Here is a 22,518-nt window from a genome sequence, read left to right as displayed (position 1 = left end):
GACCCCTCTTCCTTTGAAAATGAAAATGTTTTTTTGTTGTTGTGAGAAACAGAGGTGTGTGAGTGAAAGAGAAGGAGGGAAGGAAAGGGGGGAGATGAATGAATGACATCTGACGTCAAGGCCCAGTTCTGTTTTGGTAATGAAAATGTTATTGCGTTTGTGTCCTGTATGTCACAGCTGGTTCTACTCTCCAGGTAAAGGTCAGAGAACACCTTCCTCCATTCAGCCTCATATTACTGAGAGGCACATACCAACAAGTTAGGACATTACTGAAACCCTGGCCCGAGGCCCTGAGCCCTTAAAATCTAGATAACGGTCCTCTGCACTACTGATATCATGTTATAACCTCCACCAAGCATCTGTTTTGCTGCAAGCCAGAGACATGCAATCCAAATGTCTGCAAGCAGCAAACCAAATACTGTTTCTGGACTGTTTTTTTTTTTTTTCATTTCTTGGATGTTGAACAGATATCATATGGCTGATATAGTATGCAGATGCAATTCCTTAGCAAAGACGTCAGTTGACAACACCTGGACTGTCAGTCTGCCAATGTCCCTTGTTTTGGTTGAGGATAAGATGGGTATTTCAACAGACTATAACAGACTTTTCAATAGACCAGTCCCAACTCTATTGGGTCTATGAAAAAACTAAGCCACTGCATTCTATTTCTCTCTATAAATATCTCATATCTCTGTAACTCATTGTCTATAAGTTGTAATTGAACTCTTCAACTGTTCTTTTTTTTCAATGATTTGCCATTGTCTATAACAGGGACGTCTAGCCCCACTAAAATTTTAATTAGCCCCCCCTAAATAAATCAATATATCAGTCAATATATTTTCTTTGTGAATCCTTTTTTTTGTCTGTTGATGCAGAGAATGCTGCACACGCTAGTGACAGTTAGGCCTACTCGTAGCTAACATTTTGGTTAACGTTATCTACTTCTGTGGCTTGAGACTGCTTGCTAACAGTAAACAGACAGGAAAAGGCTCTGACAGGACGGATTCATGTCGATAGGCTACGATGTGAATTTATGGTAAGTTGGAACAGAGGGCGAGAGAGTTCATTACTCTAAACTTTGGTCATAATCAAAGCTTTGTTAACCAACACGTTTTTACGCGAGGCTGCCTACAATGTAAGATGTTGCGAGCCACCTAACGGTAACGTTAACTTATGTTGAATTTAAAAGACACCGTTATGTGGCGATGATATCTAATTAACGTTGTATTTAATGTAGTTTTGCTATCTGTGCCAGGCTATAAATGAGACCGAGGACGTAACATAATAATAATAATAATATAATATATGCCATTTAGCGGACGCTTTTATCCAAAGCGACTTACAGTCATGTGTGCATACATTCTACGTATGGGTGGTCCTGGGAATCGAACCCACTACCCTGGCGTTACAAGCGCCATGCTCTACCAACTGAGCTACAGAAGGACCACATCATGAACATGTCTTTTTATACTCAATTTCTTTCATTCAGTAGGCCATTGCACAACAATTATCAGTAGGTCATGTGTAGAAAAGGCGACAGTGTTGATCGCAAAGTTATTATATTATCCTCCATTTCTCAACTGTGTCGGCGAGCTAACGACTAATGTCAGCTGGATATATGGACATTTTTCAAGAGAGGCAATGCCAGCAGCTCTGCCGAAGGCCAGATGAAGGTTTGACCAGTTCAAACAAAGGAAAGTTAAACTGATTAATCACCTATTAAGCCTCGAGTTATTGTGAATATGAGTTTAATAACAATACACGTCAAAACACAGCAGACAAGAATGAGGGAAAGAAGCTGGAGGCTGAGGGAGCATGTCGAAGGTTAGTGACTCAAAAAAGCCAGTAGATGTTTAAGCTTTCAGTTAAATTTATACAGCATATGAAAGCATATGCCTTACTTTTGTTAGGCATAAATCCATTATTTTCATGACATCTTAAAGAGAGGCTTCTGTGCAAGGCAGAGATCAACATGCGAGCTGTATAAGTGAGAGAGAGGGCAAGCATGCCCAGAGAGAGAGGGACAAGAAACAGATCCAGAGAAATGAAGTAGTCAAGCTGCTGCAGCAACTCCTTCCAGAAATTAGAGCAATTTTGGTGACAAAGACACTGGGCCCAGACAAGTGAAGCTGAATAACTACCCACACGGAAGTTTTGGTACACAGAAAAGGGCATTTCAGCACTGCTGGTTTGAGAAATACAATTGTGTAGAGTAAAGCGTTCTGCTTTCCATGTAGAGTTTTTGGCAAAACCATTTACATTTGATTATTTTGTCAGTAATGGCTGAAAAAATGGGAAAAAAATCTTTGTCCATCTTTGGTAAACATGAGCTGGCACAAACACACAGAAACAGTGTTGTGGCAGAGCAAAGCTACCAGGCAACTAGCAATCATGGGAACATTGCTCAGATTTTAACATCTGCCCATGTTAGTGATTGCAGAGAGAAGGGAGTATCTGTTACAGTCACCTCAATGTTAGGAAGACAGGGACTCTCTTTCTGTGCCAATGATGAATCTAGTGAAAGAACAAATAGAGGGAACTTTCTTGAATGTATGGAGCTTTTGAAGAAGTTTGACCCTTTCCTGCAAAGGTACAACACTCCATCAAATGTGACGTATCTCTCTCCAGAAACTCAGAATGACCTGATCGAATGCTGTGTTCAGGGATGGGCAGTCTGAACAGATGGCTCTGTGTGTTAGGTATGTGACAGAGGGGACAGTTAAGGAGCCTTTACTAGCACTAGCAGAAATCAAGTCATTTGATGCCCAATCAAAAGCAAATGAGTTGCAACAGCAGCTCCAAATGACAGGGGTAGCAGGCCTAAAGTGCACAGACCTATGATGGGGGTAGCAGGCCTAAAGTGTGTTGACCTTTGATGGGGGTAGCAGGCCTAAAGTGCGTTGACCCATGATGGGGGTAGCAGGCCTAAAGTGCACAGACCTATGATGGGGGTAGCAGGCCTAAAGTGCGTTGACCTATGATGGGGGTAGCAGGCCTAAAGTGCGTTGATCTATGATGGGGGTAGCAGGCCTAAAGTGCGTTGACCTTTGATGGGGGTAGCAGGCCTAAAGTGCGTTGACCTATGATGGGGGTAGCAGGCCTAAAGTGCGTTGACCCATGATGGGGGTAGCAGGCCTAAAGTGCACAGACCTATGATGGGGGTAGCAGGCCTAAAGTGCACAGACCTATGATGGGGGTAGCAGGCCTAAAGTGCACAGACCTATAATGGGGTTAGCAGGCCTAAAGTGCACAGACCTATAATGGGGTTAGCAAGCCTAAAGTGCACAGACCTATGATGGGGGTAGCAGGCCTAAAGTGCACAGACCTATAATGGGGTTAGCAGGCCTAAAGTGCGACCTATTGACCCATGATGGGGGTAGCAGGCCTAAAGTGCGTTGACCCATGATGGGGGTAGCAGGCCTAAAGTGCACAGACCTATAATGGGGTTAGCAGGCCTAAAGTGCACAGACCTATAATGGGGTTAGCAGGCCTAAAGTGCACAGACCTATAATGGGGTTAGCAGGCCTAAAGTGCACAGACCTATGATGGGGGTAGCAGGCCTAAAGTGCACAGACCTATAATGGGGTTAGCAGGCCTAAAGTGCACAGACCTATAATGGGGTTAGCAGGCCTAAAGTGCACAGACCTATAATGGGGTTAGCAGGCCTAAAGTGCACAGACCTATAATGGGGTTAGCAGGCCTAAAGTGCACAGACCTATAATGGGGTTAGCAGGCCTAAAGTGCACAGACCTATGATGGTGCAGCTGTCATGAGTGGGTCCAAAGGAGGTGTGCAAGCACATTTCAGAGTGCTGCATCCGGAGGCAGTATATGTACATTGCTATGCTCATGAGCATAATTTGGTGTTGTGTCATACTTGCAGGGCTATTCCGGAGGCTGCTGAGTTTTTCCGTTTCTTGGAGAATGTGTATTCGTTTTTCAATACATCCCTAGTTAACCACCACGAGTTCAAAGAAGCTCAGTCCAAACTTGGAATAGCATCAGCTGAACTTGAACAGCTCTCAAACACTCACTGGGCATGCCAGCTGCGGTTCATTAATGCAGTCGTGGACACTAACTGCTATTTATGATTGTCTATCTACTATTGGATCCATGGCTGTCGGTCTGAGAGCAAAGCTTCATCACTTCTCCACTGATGTTTCAGTAACTGAGGGACGACAAGTTCCTCCAGAAAGAGACTGTAGACCTGGCAGAAGCTCGTTTCGGCAAACAAGCTGTATGTGACACACTGATAGTCAAACGCACAGACGCATTTGCCACAGAATTTTATGACAGAACCAAAGCACTCTGGGAAATTCACAATATTCCAGAGGCAGATCCATCAAGAAAGTGCAAACAAAGGAAAATGGGAGATTTTGTGGTGGAGACCTCCTTGGGTTTAGGCACAGAATTGTCATGTTCCCAAACAATGAAAACAGAGTTGTTGCTCCCCTGCTTGGACGGGATGGTTTGTGAGCTTGACCAGCGATTCTCGACTGTAGATGCAGGTCTGCTCAAAGGCATACAGGCATGCAGCCCCAACTCAAAAAGCTTCCTAGATACATCATGCTGAACTGAGTTTGCCAAGCACTACGGTAATTGATGTTAAAACACAAGAGATGTTGGTAGCCAGAAACTTTGTTGCCTGGATTAGAGAGGCTGGACATCCTCCCAAAGATGTACTTGCTGTGCATAACCTCCTGGATGATGATGTGTTTCCTTCTCTGAAGGAAATCATTCAGGTTTCCCTCACAGTTCCTGTGAGCAGCTGCTCCTGTGAAAGGTCATTTAGTGCACTGTGCCGGCTGTACTCCTGGTTGCGTAAGACAATGGGTCAGAAAAGGCTTGCAGGTCTTGCAGCCATGTCCATTGAGGGTGAAGTGCTTGGGTCACTAAAGCCACAATAGTGTCATTGACCAATTTGCAACCTTTAAAAATAGGAGGTACACTTTGATGCATCCAACCACAAAATAAGCATCAAAAGAGAGAAGCTGGAGGAGCAGTTTTGTAACAAAGGTTGTAATATTTGTTTGGGATCTTCCATGTGTCTGAATTATTGGGTTAATTTTGAGCAACAATTAACAAAAGGGTGAAACTTAAATTTAAAAAAAATATATATATTGGTATAATATGACCTGCATGTCTACTCACTCACTCACTCACTCACTCACTCACTCACTCACTCACTCACTCACTCACTCTCACACAAAATAAAATCCCAAAAGTATTTTGGCTACATAGTACAGACATTTTTGTGCCTTTTGTTGGTGTTGGATGGATGGGGACAGAGTGGACGTTAATTTCTTAATTTGGATATTAGATCAGTGTCAAACAAACTATCAGACAGGTATACTTTTAGCCAACCTTGACCAAAAATAACCTTATTTTAATAGATACTCTAAATACACATTGAGAAAAGACGTTTTGGGGGCTTTAACTCCTGGGGGAGTATGCCCAGACCCCCCTAAAATGGGCTTAGCCCCCCTATCTATGAATCTCTAGTGATGTCCCTGGTCTATAACCCACTTCTTGACTTGTAAACTGTTATTAAGCATCTATAACCAATTTAACTGAGTGCCTATAACTGGCTTATTACGCTTATAACTGGTGTATGAAGTGTGTATATAATCTACTTCTTCATGAGTTCCTCCAGGCTGCTCCTCATCCTCTCCATCTCAGTGAGGCTCTCCAGAGTGGACCTGCTGTCTCCCTCCAGCTTCCTCCTGCCTTTCTCCAGCTCTCCACGCTGATGCCGCTCCTGCTCTAACAGGTACTCCAACTGAGTGAGAGTGAGAGCGAGAGAATAACAATATAAGTTTTAAAGGTTCTGGGCTTCAATGGAGGGGACAGCATAACCGTTCATCAGCATCCGAAAAACATCACAGAGGCATAACGTTCTTTGATCATATGTTACAATGATACTGTAACAATACCATAAAGCTAGACACTACTGAAGTCAAATTTGGCATATCTCCCCCAAATACACTTACATCTTCCGCCTGCACCTGTAACTTTGCCCTCTCTTTGGTCAGGAGGTTCACCTTCTCCTCCTCGCTCTGCAGATCCTCAATGGCTTGCTGCATACAGGGATGAAACAAAATGGCTGAGTCTGGCCCACAGATGTAGCTTAAATCTTTAATCCCCTATTGGGATTGCGTGCATCTGTCAGCCATACTGGATCTGAGGAGCCATGATGAGTTCATTTGGGTTGTTCAAGGGAATGCCAAGAGTGAGTCCTCTCTCTCCAACATCGATAACAGAAGACGGACACAAACTCATTGGGGTGACATGATGTATGTAACCCTACCATAACATCTGACCCTGTGACTGTATCCCTCATAACATTTTAGGAGCTTTGAGCCATTTCCATTCCCACTTCTCACACTACTTGAATTGCTAAACTGTAACTTCCAGACATCTTCCATCACGCTGGACATGTATAATAAGCAGTCCGTGTACTATAGGATAATGGCTCAGATTCTAAATGACTTTAACAGATTATATAGGATATCAAGCTGCTACTGTTGGTTACAGCATCTGGTATGCATTGCTGTACTGGGGTTCCTATAGCTGCAAGTATAGGGCATGATGGATGGAAGGAGAAAGAGAGGGCGAGAGAGAGAAAATCCACAAAAGACACACATGCACATGCATACATGCTCTTTATAGTGAGAGTGATATGCATTTCTGCAAACCCTTTCATAATCTCCCTTCCTGTTAGACCCAGGGTCGACCTTTCACATTTCACCCTGACCTCACTTTATGACCCCTGGGGACAGTGTGTTCTCACCATTGGCTGAGCTCCACCAGGTGTTAGTACTGGGTGAGGAGAGGTCAGGAAGTTCTCACCTGGCTGAGCTCCACCAGGTGTTCTTTCTCCTTCTGAAGCTTTTGGACAGCTTCCTCTTTCTGGGACAGCTCCTCTGAAAGCTTCCTGACTGAGCCGTCTGAAAACTGGAGGATGAGGGGGAGAGAAAGAGGAAATTCAAATCATCTGATATCATAAAACATATCCCATTGTATTTGTTACTTATCTTCCCCAGACATGTTGCTAAATAGAGAAAAATAATAAACCTTCGAAAATATCAAACGAGTATAAATCTGTCTGTACAAAGAACACCACAGTGCATGTTTTAATCTGGAAGTAATTTGACCCTTAGACAATGTGTTTTCTACTGATACAATAACCGTGATGAGGGTTTGGGAAAACAGTTGCATTAGTCAATGGCTTTGCAGCCAAACCATAAAACAATTATCCCTTCGATGACCAAACAGATTCCATTACTCTCAATCTGTTCTTCATGAACATCAAAGTGGAACATGCATGTAGCATTCTGGTCCCACTTTGGCCATCAGGTTCTAATGAACCAGGGGAACAGTTTGGGACTGTCAGGACTTTGAAATACAGATAAATAAATCAGAAGGAATGGAGGAGAGGGAAGTGATTTAGTTTAGAGGAAAGTGTTTATACCTCATTATAAACAGGGTAGTTTGGATGCTGATTGGCTAAAAGCCGTGGTATATCAGACAATATAGCACACCCCCTCGGGACTTATTGCTTAATTATGTATACCTTTTATATGAAGTTGCAAGTGTTGCACATATTTTATGACAAATACCATTGAAATGTTAAGTGTACAATAAAAATGTTGTGCAACTCAATCCCAATAGCCTGCATTCCTTGTAGCTTATTTCATTTTACGTTGATAAAAAAACACCCATATCTATAGTACTACAACTGTTATGACATCAAGACCCACCACTTACTAGGTGTGAAAGCACAGTGCTAATAGCTCCACCATGCAGGTCTAGTCTTGTAGATCCCAGTGTACTGCATCCATATTGAAACAACCTTGTTTTCTACTGTACATGTCAGGAAACCCACATGAGCCAACAAAAGATTGACATAGTTCAAGGATTTGACACCATTATTATTTGTTTCTCAAAAACCCCTCTCATGCCAAATACACTCGGAGTACCATATTGATTGCCTAGGTAAAACGGACTAATTTGACAAAGTCAAAGGAATTCATCTCTCTCCAATCATAGACAACCGATGCTGTGAGTACAGTGCATTCTATGAAGCATTCCTGAGTAAAGATACCATCTAAATCCTTCCATAAACCTCAATGAAATAGCTAAAGCTCTGAGGGGGTTGTAACAGTATATGTTAACACCCCCTCTATTTACCTCTGTCTGTACATGTAGTAGTCACACTAGTTTAACATTTAGATATGTACAATATAACCACTCTCCAGGGACTATTCAAGTGATAAAAAGGAGCGCAGTAAAAGCATAAAATTCAATACTGAAAGCCAGAGGAAAACAGATGAAGCAGAGAGGTAAAGTAGAACTAGAAGCGTGTCAGTATATTGCAGACCTGTTCAAGAGTCCCAAATCAAGGACGTTCTCTTGTTTAAATAATATCTCTCTCTGCTCCGGTTTAGTGCATTCGGTGCTAAGCCATAGAGAATGCATAAGAAGTCGGTTGTTGCCTACCTGTTTGTCTCTCTCGGTGGCAGTCAGAGCACTCTCCAGTTCCTCCAGGTCTCGTCTGAGGCTGCTGTTCTCTGCCTCCAGCCTCTCTCTGTGGTGGGCCAGCTGGGTCGAGCACGCCTCCTCCTCCTCCAGGCGCTCAGATAGTCCAGACAGCTGCAGCTCCAGCCCACGCTGGGCCTTCTCCAGCTGGGCACAACGGTGATCTGACGCCTGGGCACACTCCTGCTCCTGAAGAGTTGGAGAAGAAGACAGGGATGAAGCACAGAGGGTCAGGAGGTGAGTATGGGAGGAGGAGATTGAGCATGAACAGGAGGAGAGAGGCCTCAGGGTTGAGGGGTGAAACGGTGAGACAACGTAAAAGTGGTGGAATGTGAAGGCAAAGAAGAGAGAGGACAGTAGGGTAAATTATTTAGCTTACATAAAGAGACGATCATTTCCCAGACACACAGATGTAAAACCAGCAGAATGCCTTGCATCAAGAGTACTCCCAAGTAGCGAGACATTTATCCTCCCTTTCCCAAACCTCTCTCCAATATATAGTGGGAAACCATCCTCTCAGTGACGCGTCGAGAGAAAGAAAAACACTGACTTGATAAGCCAGTTTTACAATAACACAAACAGCTGTCCCGAACAGGACAGATTTAAAAGTCTGTCTTATTTGGCGCCTGGTTGAGTGTGTCAGCTATTTTCTAATGTACCAGTCATCATGGTCAAGGCATTTGGAATGAGGCTGAACTGCATACCCAAATATGTGTCCATTTGCAAATGTATCATTGACCACATGTTCCATCTGAATATGTTTATATAAATGTGTTTGTGCTGTGCTCTTTCTTCATAATCTCTACTTTATCTACCCAGCTAGTGAGTTATGTCAAAAAAATGTATTTTCCAAAACATAATTGGCACTCTCTTTTCCCAACCCTCAATACAGATGATCCAAAAGGTTGGCTGGTGTGTTAAGATAAATCACTGTCTCAAAATTACCAGATAATGTAAAGATACTGTAAAAAAAAGTTAACAGTACAGACACACATGTACAGACACACATGTAAACACATCAATTCACTCACTCACTCACTCACTCACTCACTCACTCACTCACTCACTCACTCACTCACTCACTCACTCACTCACTCACTCACTCACTCACTCACTCACTCCCTCCAACCCAACACACCAGTATACCCACAATAGTCAGTCTCTGTTCCAATGCAGTACTAAAGCTATCCCAGTCCAGTTCCTCTGGTTCAGGATCCACCTGCAGCCCGTTGGTTTCTTCCGAGTCAGAGGGGGAGTGGCCACGTCCCTGGCCCCGCTCCACAGACATCACCTTAACCCGACGCCTGTCAATCAACCTGTCAATTGACCTGTCAACACTCTCTACCTACCGCAACTCAACAGTAACCTAACACCCTTACACAGTCCCTGTACTGCACCTGTATCAACTGCACCTCCTTAATAGGCCAGGTAGACTTATAGGTTGTAAATAAAGTTCCATGTAAACACCTCTACCCTCTGCTTTTCTCTCCCTGTGATTGGTTAGCGGAGGTTCAGGAGGGTTCACTGTAGAAGAGAAGGTACTAATTCACGGTTTGGTCACCACGGTAACTCCACTCAGCACGCTGCGAACAGTCAGTCTCCTTTCTCTCTCCCTATGGCACACTGTTTAGCGCCGCACACCTGCAGCGGTATGCCCTTAATCTCTTTTTTTTTCTCTCTTTCTCTGTCTCTCTCTATCAATCTCTCTTTCTTTCTCTCGCTTTCTCCCTCTACTATTTGTTCGGTTACTTTCTCTTTTTTTCCTGCTCAATCAAATACTTTTCTCCTCTTTAATTTCAGTCTGTTGGTACTTGCTACTGTAATCCACACATTCCTCCTCTGCTCTCCTCAATTCTTTCTTCGCTTACAGTCCCCTAGAGTAGAAAACAGAAGCCCACTTCTCTGTGTCCAGTCCTCCACTACTGTACTGCTCTCACACCGCAACAACAGCCTCTCCTCCTTTCCTCCCCCTCTTCTCCTTCGCTCCCTTCACCTCACCCCCCCTGAAACAGGTGTCTCTCTCTCCCGAGTGGCAGAGGATCCAAAGGATTCCTGGAGGGACTGTAGGAAGGTGTAGGATGGCAAGTCATGTGAATGGCTCTAAGTTATCCTCTTCAGTCTGTTGGTAATACAACCCTTACACTATCAAAGCAGTCAACTAAACAACACAAAGAGACGAAAACAAGGGCAGTGTCGCAAGTACGACTTTTTTCTCTCTCTTCTCTCTCTCGGTTAAAATTAACAGCATAAAGACCTTATGTGCCCACCACGCCCACATAGTTTCAACAATGCCAGGGCATTCATCTAGACAGGGACACAAAGGCCATATTGTGCCTTAGGTTCAAGTGCAGCGGATTTTCTTGAATGAACCAGCAGACGAAGCGTAGAGACTAGGCTAGACTAAGCATAACCACTGGGCACAGACGTCAATTCAACGTCTATTCCACGCTGGTTCATGTAATTTAATTGAAATTACATGAAAACAACGTTTATTCAACCGGTGTGTCCCCAGTGGGTACTCTCTATCTGTAATGCTGTACCGAAGATAACATAAGTGATTTTACATCAGTGCTTCATTAACCTGTTACTCCTACCCCCTACTTTTTCGAACATTCTGTTAAAAATCGCGCAACATTTCAGCGCCCTGCTACTCATGCCAGGAATATAGTATATGCATATGATTAGTATGTGTGGATAGAAAACACTCAGACGTTTATAAAACTGGTTAAATCACGGCTGTGACTATAACAGAACGTGCGTTTCATCGAAAAGTGCAGGAAAATCTGATCACCGAAAATGGGAAAATATATCCATGCGCCACTTCAACCCATTGTTAAACGTGAACCACATTAAATGGGGCTGAGGTTGCAATACCTACAGCTTCCACACGATGTCAACAGTCTTGTCATTTGCCTACGATTTGTTTCTTGGTCAAACAGACACAAGGCAGTGCAGTTCTTCCGGTCCCCGACCGGATATTTTGGTTGAGATTTACCTGGACATTATTTCCAGACGTACAGCTATAGAATATACATCGCCTCGTGATCAATTTGATCGCTTATTAACGTTTACTAATACCCAAAGTTGCATTACAAAAGTATTTCGAAGTGTTTTGTGAAAGTTTATCGTCAACTTTTTTAATTTAAAAAAATGACGTTACGTTATAAAACGCTATTTTTTTCGTTGATCACACAGTCTTCATAGATCGATATCTAGGCTATATATGGACCGATTTAATCGGGAAAAAAAGACCCAATAGTGATGTTTATGGGACATCTAGGAGTGCCAACAAAGAAGATGGTCAAAGGTAATGAATGTTTTATATTTTATTTGTGCGTTTTGTGTAGCGCCGACTATGCTAATTCTTTTGTTTACGTCCCCTGCGGGTCTTTTGGGGTGTTACATGATATCAGATAATAGCTTCTCATGCTTTCGCGGGAAAAGCATTTTAAAAATCTGACTTGTTGCCTGGATTCACAACGAGTGTAGCTTTAATTCAGTACCCTGCATGTGTATTTTAATGAACGTTTGAGTTTTAACGAGTGCTATTAGCATTTAGCGCATTTGCATTTCCAGATGTCTAGATGGGACGCCTGCGTGTCAGGTAGGAGCAAGAGGTTAAAAACCTCTAGGGTATGTGGGACGTTAGCGTCCCACCTGGCCAACATCCAGTGAGATTGCAGAGCACCAAATTCAAATACAGAAATACTTATTATAAAATACCGTACAATTATTTGAGAACATCGCTCATTAGACAAATCATTACAAACAGTAATCAGCCAAGTAGAAGAGTTACACAAGTCAGAAATAGAGAGAGAATTAATCACTTACCTTTGATGGTCTTCATATGTTTGCCATTCATTCATTCAATAAATGTTCCTTTTGTTCGATAAAGTCTCTCTTTATATCCAGAAACCTCCGTTTTGTTCGCGGTTTTCTTCAGTAATCCACAGGCTCAAACACAGTCAAAACAGGCAGACCAAAAAAATCAAAATTGTATCCGTAAAGTTCATAGAAACATGTCAAACGATGCTTATATTCAATCCTCAGGCTGTTTTTAGCCTAAATAATCAATAATATTTGAACCGGACAATAATGTTGCCAATATAAAAGGTAAACAAGAAAGGCACACTCTCGGTCACGCGCATGAAAAAGTCCACTCATTCAGACTGCTCTTACTCCCTCATTTTTCAGAATACAAGCCTGAAACCATTTCTAAAGACTGTTGACATCTAGTGGAAGGCATATGAAATGCAATTTCAGTCCTAAGTCAATGGATACTGTAATGACACTGAATAGAAAACTACAAAAAGAAAAAATCCTACTTCCTGAATGGATTTGTTTCCGGTTTTCGCCTGCCAAATCAGTTCTGTTATACTCACAGACACTATTTTAACAGTTTTGGAAAGTTTTGTGTTTTCTATCCAAATCTACCAATTATATGCATATCCTATTTTATGGGCCTGAGTAGAAGGCAGTTTAATTTGGGCACGCTTTTCATCCAAAATTCCAAATGCTGCCCCCTACCCCAGAGAAGTTAAGTAGTTAGTATTGAGGGTTATCGTAAAACAAACTAACCAGGTGAAACTGAAAGCATTCTTGTTATGGTTTTGAATGAACATCCCTTCTTAACAGGACAGAAGCTTTTAAAGTAGAAGCTGATACTTGACCACCACATGAGCATGAGTTATGTAGACTGTGACAGACCAAGACAAAACGTTTACTGCATTGATCATTTTTGAACAGAGGGTTTGAAGGTTACTATGAAAGAATCGTTTGGCACCAAAAGCCAAACCTCATAAATAACCCTTCTGAATTTCTCAAAAACTAAAGCCTGCAGTGAATCTTAAAAACTTGACCACTGACTGAGCGTAAACAATTTGAGGGAGGGCAAGTATGCTACAAATGCCTCATCCAACCATGGCAAGCTTCCATCCATCTGCAGAAAAAAACACTGAAACAAAACATCTTCTCAAAGATTGCTGAATTTTCAACATTATGTTGAGAGTTCTGCTGTGGACAGAACAGAGGGACCCATTCATGTCTGCATAAAAGCCTGCAGTAACACCCATATGAACTACACAGACCAGAGACACTCAGCATGCCCAGACAGTGTTCAAGCACCACTCACATCCAACACTAACACTGATCTTCTGTAGCAGATAACATGGGTGCCAAGTATGGATATGCATTCAGATGGATTTAGGTTGAAGGAATCTGAGGGATTCTCTTCTGTCAGAGGAAGACACGTGTGTGTCATCAATGACTGTCATTTGATTGTTCTGACCAAGCAACTGCTATTCCATTTCACATCATGGTTCCGTAGTTAGTTGTTTAAAGGTTGTAGTACAGCTTCTATGAAATGACGCTAATGTAATATTATGTTGCACTCTGCATTTCATTCAACTTTTGGTTGGAGTGATAGTATTATCTTCCATATAGGCAAGGCTATAAGACTAAGCTACAGTAAGGAACTCACAGGTGCAGAAGTATACTAAGGACACAGAAGCCATTATGAAAGCTTTCTGGAAAGCCCCTATGGATGTGGAAGATTATGAAGGTAAAGTTTATGTCCCTAGACAGGATAATATCCAGCTATTTCAAACAGCTTCCTTGCCAAACTGCATCATTCTTCCCCCTCCAGAGAGAGAGGGAGAAGACTAGAGAGATCTATGTCTATTAGATTACAGGAAAATCGGAATCTAACCACATTAGATAGTGAGTGGCTGCTGCCTTCCAGGGTTTCTATGGCAGAATAGAGAGGTGAAATTGAAGAGGTGGAAAGTTCAACCAACAGCCTCTGGTTGTTTTCACAATCAAACACTGCTGACATGAAATTGGATTATTAAAAAATATATAAAAAAGCATATCCAAACACTCACATATCTGATCCCTTGGGCTCCCTGATTCCTTGGCTGGATACCTCTAAGAAAACCCTGTCTTACTCGCTCATCTTTCTCTCTTTTTCAACCTCTCTTCTGCCTGTCTCTCTCCCTCCCTCACTGTCACTCTCCACACAGTTGAAAACAGTCCAGACCCTCTTTACCCTCTTCATCACTCTCCTTCTCTTTCTCTACCCACTCCAACACACATTTGCAGTCCTTTCCTTGGGCCCCAGTACCTCTAAAACCATCCCGGACCCTCTGTACCCTCTCCTTCACTCACACACACACACACACACAGTACCTCTAAAACCATCCCAGGCCCTCTGTACCCTCTCTTTCACACACACACACACACACATACACACACACACACACACACACACACACACACACACACACACACACACACACACACACAGTACCTCTAAAACCATCCCAGACCCTCTGTACCCTCTCCTTCACACACACACACACACACACACACACACACACACACACACACAGTACATCTAAACCAGTCCAGACAGTGCGGAGACTACTGTTACTAGGGCATCTGGTTAGCTCTGGAAAACTACTCCACATTTATTTACCATTAGCCGTAATTGAAGGGTAAACCGAGCACTTTTCTCTGTTTATGTATCTTTGTCCTGACAAAGCTTGAAGCACTACCATTTCATTTGGCTAACTTTTACTGGGGGAGATAAATTAGATTTTTTTGTTGTCTAATGTTCCCATACATTGTTGCCTATAGAGTTGAAACAGAGACACTATGTTAACTAATGAGAAAGATAATGCATGATGTAAAAAATAACACACACACACACAAACACACTTGCACGCACACGCAGAAGAAGGAATACATCATTTCCTGATGACAGAGAAAGCTGGGAGGTGGTGTCCCTCTGAGCCCCCCCAGAACTCCGACCAGCTCCGACATCAGAAAACTACGGGATAATGAAGAAAGGGACAAACTTCCCTCGAAAACTGGGAAGTGCTCCTTAAGCAGGAGAAGTCGATGCTTTTAAAGGGAAATCCAAAATAACCTGCGTGTGAACGGTCAGCCATGAGGCAAAAGTTACGACTTCGAGATTCCAAATTACACTTCAATATGTCAAATTCAGACGGTGATAAAATGTGTGTGAAGAGAGCTGCAGTTTAACTCCAAAATGTGTTCCGTTGGAGCAGGCTGAAGGGCGGCCTGACGGGTCTGCTAAGGAAATCAGCACCAGTAATGGCCAGATCCCCTGGGCTGGATTGGAGCTTTCTTTGAAACCACTGGCAATACCACCAAATACACTCTCTCTCCCTCTCTCTCCTTTCCACTCACACTAAATAATTTGCCCTGGTGGGTCTTGTCTTTTCTACAACTTCTCCAGCCTGGTCCCAGATCAGTATGTGCTTTAGCCAACATATCTAACTGTTGTTATAATGACAGATCTGTACTTATCTGGGACTAGGCTACAACTTCTCCTCTGCAAGTCAGAACCAGAACAGCCGCAGTAGCCTAATACGTGTAAGGCTAAGTAAGTGCCAACTTGTCTGTCTGCTGCCTTCTTGACACAGATCTCTCTTGATGAACAGTTTTTTAATCTCATCTGGATCACCTGGATGAATAACTCAAAAAGTGATAGCTTATCCTATCATTCTGCCACCCTTCTTTTCAATGGAAGGGAGCATGTCTATCAGAGAGTTCTCCGAGCAGTTAACCACTCAATCACTGTACTGCCTGAGGCCACAGAGCTGTACAACGCCTGTTATTGGCTCTGAGAGAATCACAATAAAAACACACAACATCTCTATCTTCTCTCTACAGTAAAACAATGCGCTGGAATAAAAACTGACACCGAGAGAAAGTATCATTACAACAAGCTGGTACTGTCTGGCCCTTTCTCCCCCCCACTCTCTCCCTTTCTCCAGAGACGTATCATTATATAGTGAGTACTATTCGCTGGCGGTTGAAGTAATAACTACGTTCAGAATCCCTTATCATGCACAAATTTGCCCTTGCAGACACATCCCATCCATGCCATTTGTCACGTGGCGAAGCTCAATGGAAACCAGATCGACTAACAACACAATGAACGACTGTCAACGTCAGAAAAAGTTGTGTACACAACACATGGCAAAGAGAGAGAAACAGAGGGAAGATGGTCAGAGATGCAGACAGAGATAGAAAGAGAGGGAGAAAGGACAACAGACAGAGAATTGGGTGAAGGAAAGGGGGACTTAGAGAAAACAGACATTTAGTAAATGGAGACTTACAGCTCTGTATTTAGTGGCCACCTCATTCTTGTCCTTCCCGAGTTGTGTGTTCTGTTCCTCCAGCTCTTGGACCCTGGCTAGCAGACGGTCGCTCTGCTCTATAGCCCTCCTCAGCTCCTCTCTCTCCCTCATCCCTGCCTCCTGGGTCTGAGTCTGAGCTTGAGTACACTGCTGCAGCGACAGAGACCCAACCTGCAGCAATACACACACACACAGACAACGCTCCTTTAGCTGGCTGGCTGGCTCTCACTGCTGTCTGGAGTCTGGACTGCTCCCCCATCCTACACACACACACACACACACACACACACACAAACACACCTCTCTCACTCTCCAGATGGGGCCTTCTCCTGGCCCACTCTCTTTAAAACAATATAAAATGTCCTCCTGTGGGCTGCGGCTGCTGCTCCCCTGCTGAACCAAAGACCTCTGGACTCAGAAAGGAAAGCAAATACCTCAATACTGCTGCTGCTGTCGTCGCAGTGTCATCTAACAGCTCTGATATTGACAGGTGAGAAAGAGGAGAGAGCTGGGCTTATGGAAACGTACACAGAGCTATAGTGTGCGGAGAGAGATAACATCTGTTCATGTTATCATACTTTAACATGTACGTGGAGGAGAATCCATCAGAATAGAGCACAGTGATTCTTAAATCGTAGCTAGATCCGTCAGACATTTACACGAACACCTGATTCTGTTGTCTGTCAATGAATCAATTAATATCGTCCCAGAGGGAATTTTACTGTAATTCTCTGGAAACCCTTCCAGACCATTCCATATATTGTCCTATACAATATCTCCCGCTGATCCTGTCACTGTAGGAGTTTCATCCTCACGTACAGTACTGTGCATTCCAGGAAGTGAGCTGTACCTGGCACGCAAGGGTCAGAGGTTAGAGGTCAGACAGCTGGTGAGCTGCTTAGTGGAGACAGATGGAGATGACAGAATGGTAATGATATCTTTACATGTTTACCAAGTACCAGCCCTTTCTTTGTCCATGCGTCTCTCTCATCAGCACCATACAGCCTCTGACCGTAACACATCCCCTACACCAGTCCATGGGTTTTCTTTAGCTAAACAGTCCTCTATCAAAGGTTGAGCCCCCTGACAAGTTATCACAAACAGACAATAACACTCTCAGTGGAATGCAGCCTGCCATGAGAAAATTGGGCCTGCTTCTCTAAATCAAATGTGTTTTCTTTCAAATACTTTAGGTGCACTTGATTGAGCTTGGCAACTTGCCCAGAACAACAGAGCCAATGGAATTGTCCCAAAAGTGCACATCAGGCGACCTGGCACACCAGACAATTAAGCTAAATCAAGTTATTGAAAGAAAACAAATAGTATTTTGACCTGCAGGTCTGAGTCCCTGGAACGTTTCAAAGGGAATCGAGGTGAATCTGAGGGAACAACCAGAGGTTTAGGAACTAGCTCTCTCAGTCCAGTGTATAGTCAGCTCAAGTGCCCTCTCTGCTAGAGAGTCTTACAGCCAACCGAAGTACAGTGGCAGAGAAGGCGTAGTGCGGTCACCAGGTTCGCCATCTCATTCATCTGCACTGCTCAGGGAAGGGAAATGCCACTCTTGGAGGACGGTAAATGCATGCAGGCTTTTGTTCAAGTACAACGCTAATACATGTGATTTAAAGTCATCTGATATACTGTCAAACTAAAGGCTAGATGGGTTATTTGAATCAGGTGTGCTGGGTGCACACACTGCAGCCCACTGTTTAAAGTGCATATTGGCACAGTGGTCTAAGGCACTGCATTTCAGTGCAAGAGGCGTCACTACAGCCCCTGGTTTGAATCACATCCGGTTGTGATTGGGAGTCCAATAGGGCTGCGCACAACTGGCCGAGCATTGTCCGGGTTTGTCCGGTGTAGGCCGTCATTGTCAATAAGAATTTGTTCTTAACTGACTTGCCTAGTTAAATAAAAAATGTATTGTACTGGTGACTGAACCAGCCTAAAACTGTGTTTCAAAAAGTAGTGCACTAGGGAATAGGGTGCCACTTGGGATGTACATCATGCCTGATATTGTATTTGTGTGATAAACTAAGCCAGACGATCAATGCGTTCTCGTGCATACTTGATCTCTGGAACACAACTTCATATGAAGGTACAGAAACGTCCATATTTGAAGTATTCTACATGGCACTGAAGTGTACTTGGCATGTAACCTTGGCCTACATGCTGTCCAGAACAATGAGAAGTCTCGCAGCAATCATTTAGACTTTTACTGTGCACCAGGGCAAATCAATCTTCTCTTATTTTCTCTCTTTAGCTAACAAGAATCTACAAGCAATTCTGGCTCGAGTACAAAAGCGTAAATTTGTAGTTTCCTTGTGTGGAAAAACAGATGTGAACAAATTTTCCACAGCTCGATCTAAAGAAGTTTGAAAAGGAAAGCTGTGTAAAACACACACACACACACACACACACACACACACACACACACACACACACACACACACACACACACACACACACACACACACACACACACACACACACACACACACACACACACACACACACAGAGCAAAAGAAAACCTGTCGCAGCTTGAGCCAAGGTATCTGTGTCACTGGAAAAGAGCTGTCATTAGCCCAACTCTAACCCTAACCTCAACAAAGGGTTTACCTCTTCAAACTCATGTACAGTTAGTCAACTAACAATGACAGGGAAACATTAAGTGTCTGTGGGCATTTGCCTTGTTGTCCAAATATGATTTAAGATGTGTGTTTTTAACCAACATTGAGGATATACACACTGAGACACACCTGAACTTCCCTCGGCTACAGTCAGGTGAATAGACCGTATTTTACTTGTCAGGGCTGGATTTATCGTCGCACTTAACATCATTCTGCACATTAGCTCCATAGCCCTCAGTACTGCTAAGCACGGGGAAGATATTTAAAGTGATACATCAATGGTTCACCTTTCACATAATCACAGTGCTAAGCTATATAAGCATTGGGTATTGTCTGTGTGAATAAGGCAGCTAACCCTGATGAACCTCTGTCTTTGTTAATGTACATCCCCTCCTGCTTGATGAATGGGACTTATTGTGGAGCAGAGCGTTTGTGTTTTGACTTGAGCAGGGAGGATGTTTGTCCAATCAGAAAATGTCGAAACACATATACAGGAGCATGCATTCACACACATATGTACACATAGGCACGCAGGCACACACACCTGCATTTATGCGATTCGTGCACATTGTTATTTTTCAGTGAACTGATCTTTCCATTTTATCTAGATCTGTAAATAGGCCTAACAAAGAAAGAGAAAGGGAGAATCCTGAAGATACCTTTATTTTTCTCTCCCTCTCTGAACTTCACACTCGCTTTTTTCAAGGACAGAGTGGCAGATCCCCAAGTAAAGTCCCTCTTATTAACACCGTTTCTGCACTGTTAGTCATTTTATCAGTAACTTATTGTATCAATCAACAGTATGATAAAAGTGTTTGGCCAGTAACCGAAAGGTTGCTGGTTGAAATCCCAGAGCTGGCAAGGTGGGAAAATCTGCTGTTCTGCTCTTGAGCAAGGCAGTTGACTGCTCCCCGGACGTGGATTAAGGCAGCCCCCTTGCACCTCTCTGATTCAGGGAGGTTGGGTTAAATGCGGAAGACACATTTCGGTTGAATGCATTGTTGTCCAACTGTAGGAACAATTCTAGTACTGGGAAACCAATGATATCTCAACTCCAAGATACTGCAAAGCCCTTAAATGCCTGGAATGTACAGTACTTTCACTGCATTGACCTGAGGGTATCTGTACTGTACCACCCACTGGTTTCTCATCAGTCTGTGTAAAATAATACTAAGCCCTACAATCTTAATCTACACGGTTTCACTTCATAATAAGAAGGTTGTGATGATTTTAAGCAACAACTATTAACATAACTCTGGCCCACTACAACACATATAAAGCTAGGCTATTTCCTTAAACACGCACAGTACTACTCTAAACAATGCCAGGTGGTTGAACTGCAGCCCAGCCCAATCTGAAGCAGATTGGTCTGGCCTCTACCTGAACTCCAGTAGGTCCAGGTCATGGAGGTAAGCACACAGACTCTTTGATCACCCGACCACTACACATGCAGGCCTACATCTACAGGTGCTGCGTTTGATCTCTGGGTGCATGTACTGCTATTGGATTGCAATTAGATCAATGCCATGATTGTTTTCATATGATTCGATTTCATAAGCCAAGACCCGAGAGAGAATATCTTCAGTACAGCTGTTTTGGGATGCTGAGGAATTCCAACACAGAAACAGAGCGACAGCAGTCAAACTAGAGCTCCTGGTGATTTAATAATATGCCGCGTTCATGAAACACACCCATTATCATCTGGAAAATCAAAACACTGTAAAAGAACTCTACCTTTCAATTAGTTTATTTCATTACAAGGTGTCTGGTATGTGTACACTATACCATACCTGACCCATACACACTGTGCTGTAATGTCTTGACCCATAATAAACAATATTATCAAGCTGTGAAAATCACACTGCTTTTGATGACTTCAAAAGCTGTGTGTGTGTGTGTGTGTGTGTGTGTGTGTGTGTGTGTGTGTGTGTGTGTGTGTGAGAGATCCCACATGGTCTGCAATGGAGAGAGACAGGCTGATGTCACAGGCTCGTTGATCATACAGAGATATCATCCATCTCAGATCTGACTCACACACTGCTGTACCATCCAATCTGAAGTACCACTCACTCTCAGTATAACTAAACACGCAAGCCTGACGGAAATCTCTAGTATATTACATATTTCAGAGAACTTTGAGACCAATATTGATTTTCAACAATTCAACCAAACTATCCCCTGAAAATGCTTCCTGTTTCCTCAACACAAGACCCCATGTCTTCTGCCTGGCTGATTGACAGTCTGTTTTGCATTCCTTTGCTGCATTGGTGTGAGTCTCTCCAGACAGACAACATTATCACTGCCTGTCAAAGCCATAAACACTCTCTCAAAGTTAACTAACCACTAGGGAAGACTGTTACTCTTCCCTGCTGAAGAGGCAGCAAGTAAAACAACAAATTCCTCCTCTCATTCAGTCACTGATGTATAAGTTCACTCACTCCCTCCCCCTGCAGGAAGAGTAGAGACCAACACTAGACCCCCTAACTCAGGGGGTAGGCCTCCTGCGGAACAGAGGAGGGGCTGTAACCAATTTAACAAGCATGGAGAAAGAGAGAGAGAGAGACAGAAAGCACCAGACACAGAGAAGTGGATCCAAAGAGAAGGAGGAGAGGTGGTTCTTACGTGTGCCAGTGGCTTGCTGTGGATGGCGATGATGGGTTTGTACTGACGGAAGTCTGTCTGGATGACACACACTCTCTTCTCCATCCTCACATCTCTGTCTGGGAGCTACACCCCATCCTGTCTTCACCCACCGGCCTCTGGGGAGCAAGTGTGTGTGCTCGCCGGTGCTCTGGGGAGTGTGTGTGTGTGTGTGTGTGTGTGTATGTGTGCTCACTGCAGACCTGCTACCTGACCCTGAGAAGAACAGATCTGTCTGGAGAAAGGGAGGAAGGGGGAGGGAGAGAGAGAGGAGGGATCTGACGTGCAAAAAGAAAACAGAAACGAGCTTCAACATTCCCCCCAAACACCTCCCTCCCTCTCCTCCCCTTCTCCTCCCTCCACACCCTCTTTAAAGCTCCACCACCCACTGACAGGGGCACAACACACAGAGACCGTCTGCCCCCACCTCCCCTCCCCGGAGGAAAGCTCTATGTTAACCCCCGATACACTGCACCACTAAGGTAAAAATTCACAGAAAGGGGATTCAGTGAGCCTGAACCTGCTAAAAAGATAGAACATTCTTT

General features: G+C 43.5%; 1 protein-coding gene and 1 long non-coding RNA gene across 6 annotated transcripts in view; both read right to left on the bottom strand.

Annotated features, from left to right (window-relative positions):
* Window positions 1-22,179, bottom strand: part of LOC118357390 (putative uncharacterized protein MYH16) — a 53,375-nt gene extending 31,196 nt beyond the window's left edge. The window contains exons 1-6 of one of the 4 annotated variants that reach the window (XM_035734439.2): window positions 21,956-22,179; window positions 16,685-16,876; window positions 8,499-8,726; window positions 6,849-6,953; window positions 5,990-6,076; window positions 5,633-5,778 (exon numbers count right to left, since the gene is read on the bottom strand). In XM_035734439.2, coding sequence (XP_035590332.1) covers window positions 5,633-5,778; window positions 5,990-6,076; window positions 6,849-6,953; window positions 8,499-8,726; window positions 16,685-16,876; window positions 21,956-22,039 — 842 coding nt within the window. In that variant the 5' untranslated portion in view covers window positions 22,040-22,179. Of the gene's footprint in view, window positions 1-5,632; window positions 5,779-5,989; window positions 6,077-6,848; window positions 6,954-8,498; window positions 8,727-9,687; window positions 10,500-16,684; window positions 16,877-17,005; window positions 17,093-21,955 lie in introns of those variants that run through there. The other 3 variants (XM_052478140.1, XM_035734441.2, XM_035734440.2) reach the window with 3 other exon arrangements.
* LOC127911441 (uncharacterized) lies at window positions 1,453-5,626 on the bottom strand. Of its 2 annotated transcripts, XR_008078552.1 has the most exons (4): window positions 3,576-5,626; window positions 3,436-3,540; window positions 3,116-3,255; window positions 1,453-2,940 (listed from the first exon to the last, which is right to left on the bottom strand). It is a non-coding gene; the product is annotated as an uncharacterized LOC127911441 (long non-coding RNA). The 2 variants fall into 2 exon arrangements; XR_008078551.1 differs by having other exon boundaries at window positions 1,453-3,255.
* Window positions 22,180-22,518: the final 339 nt, after the last annotated feature.

Source organism: Oncorhynchus keta, chromosome 24, assembly GCF_023373465.1.
Source record: "Oncorhynchus keta strain PuntledgeMale-10-30-2019 chromosome 24, Oket_V2, whole genome shotgun sequence".
Classification (NCBI taxonomy): Eukaryota; Metazoa; Chordata; class Actinopteri; order Salmoniformes; family Salmonidae; genus Oncorhynchus; species Oncorhynchus keta.
Note: the sequence above shows the minus strand (reverse complement) of the source record. Positions and strands in the feature narration are given on the sequence as shown.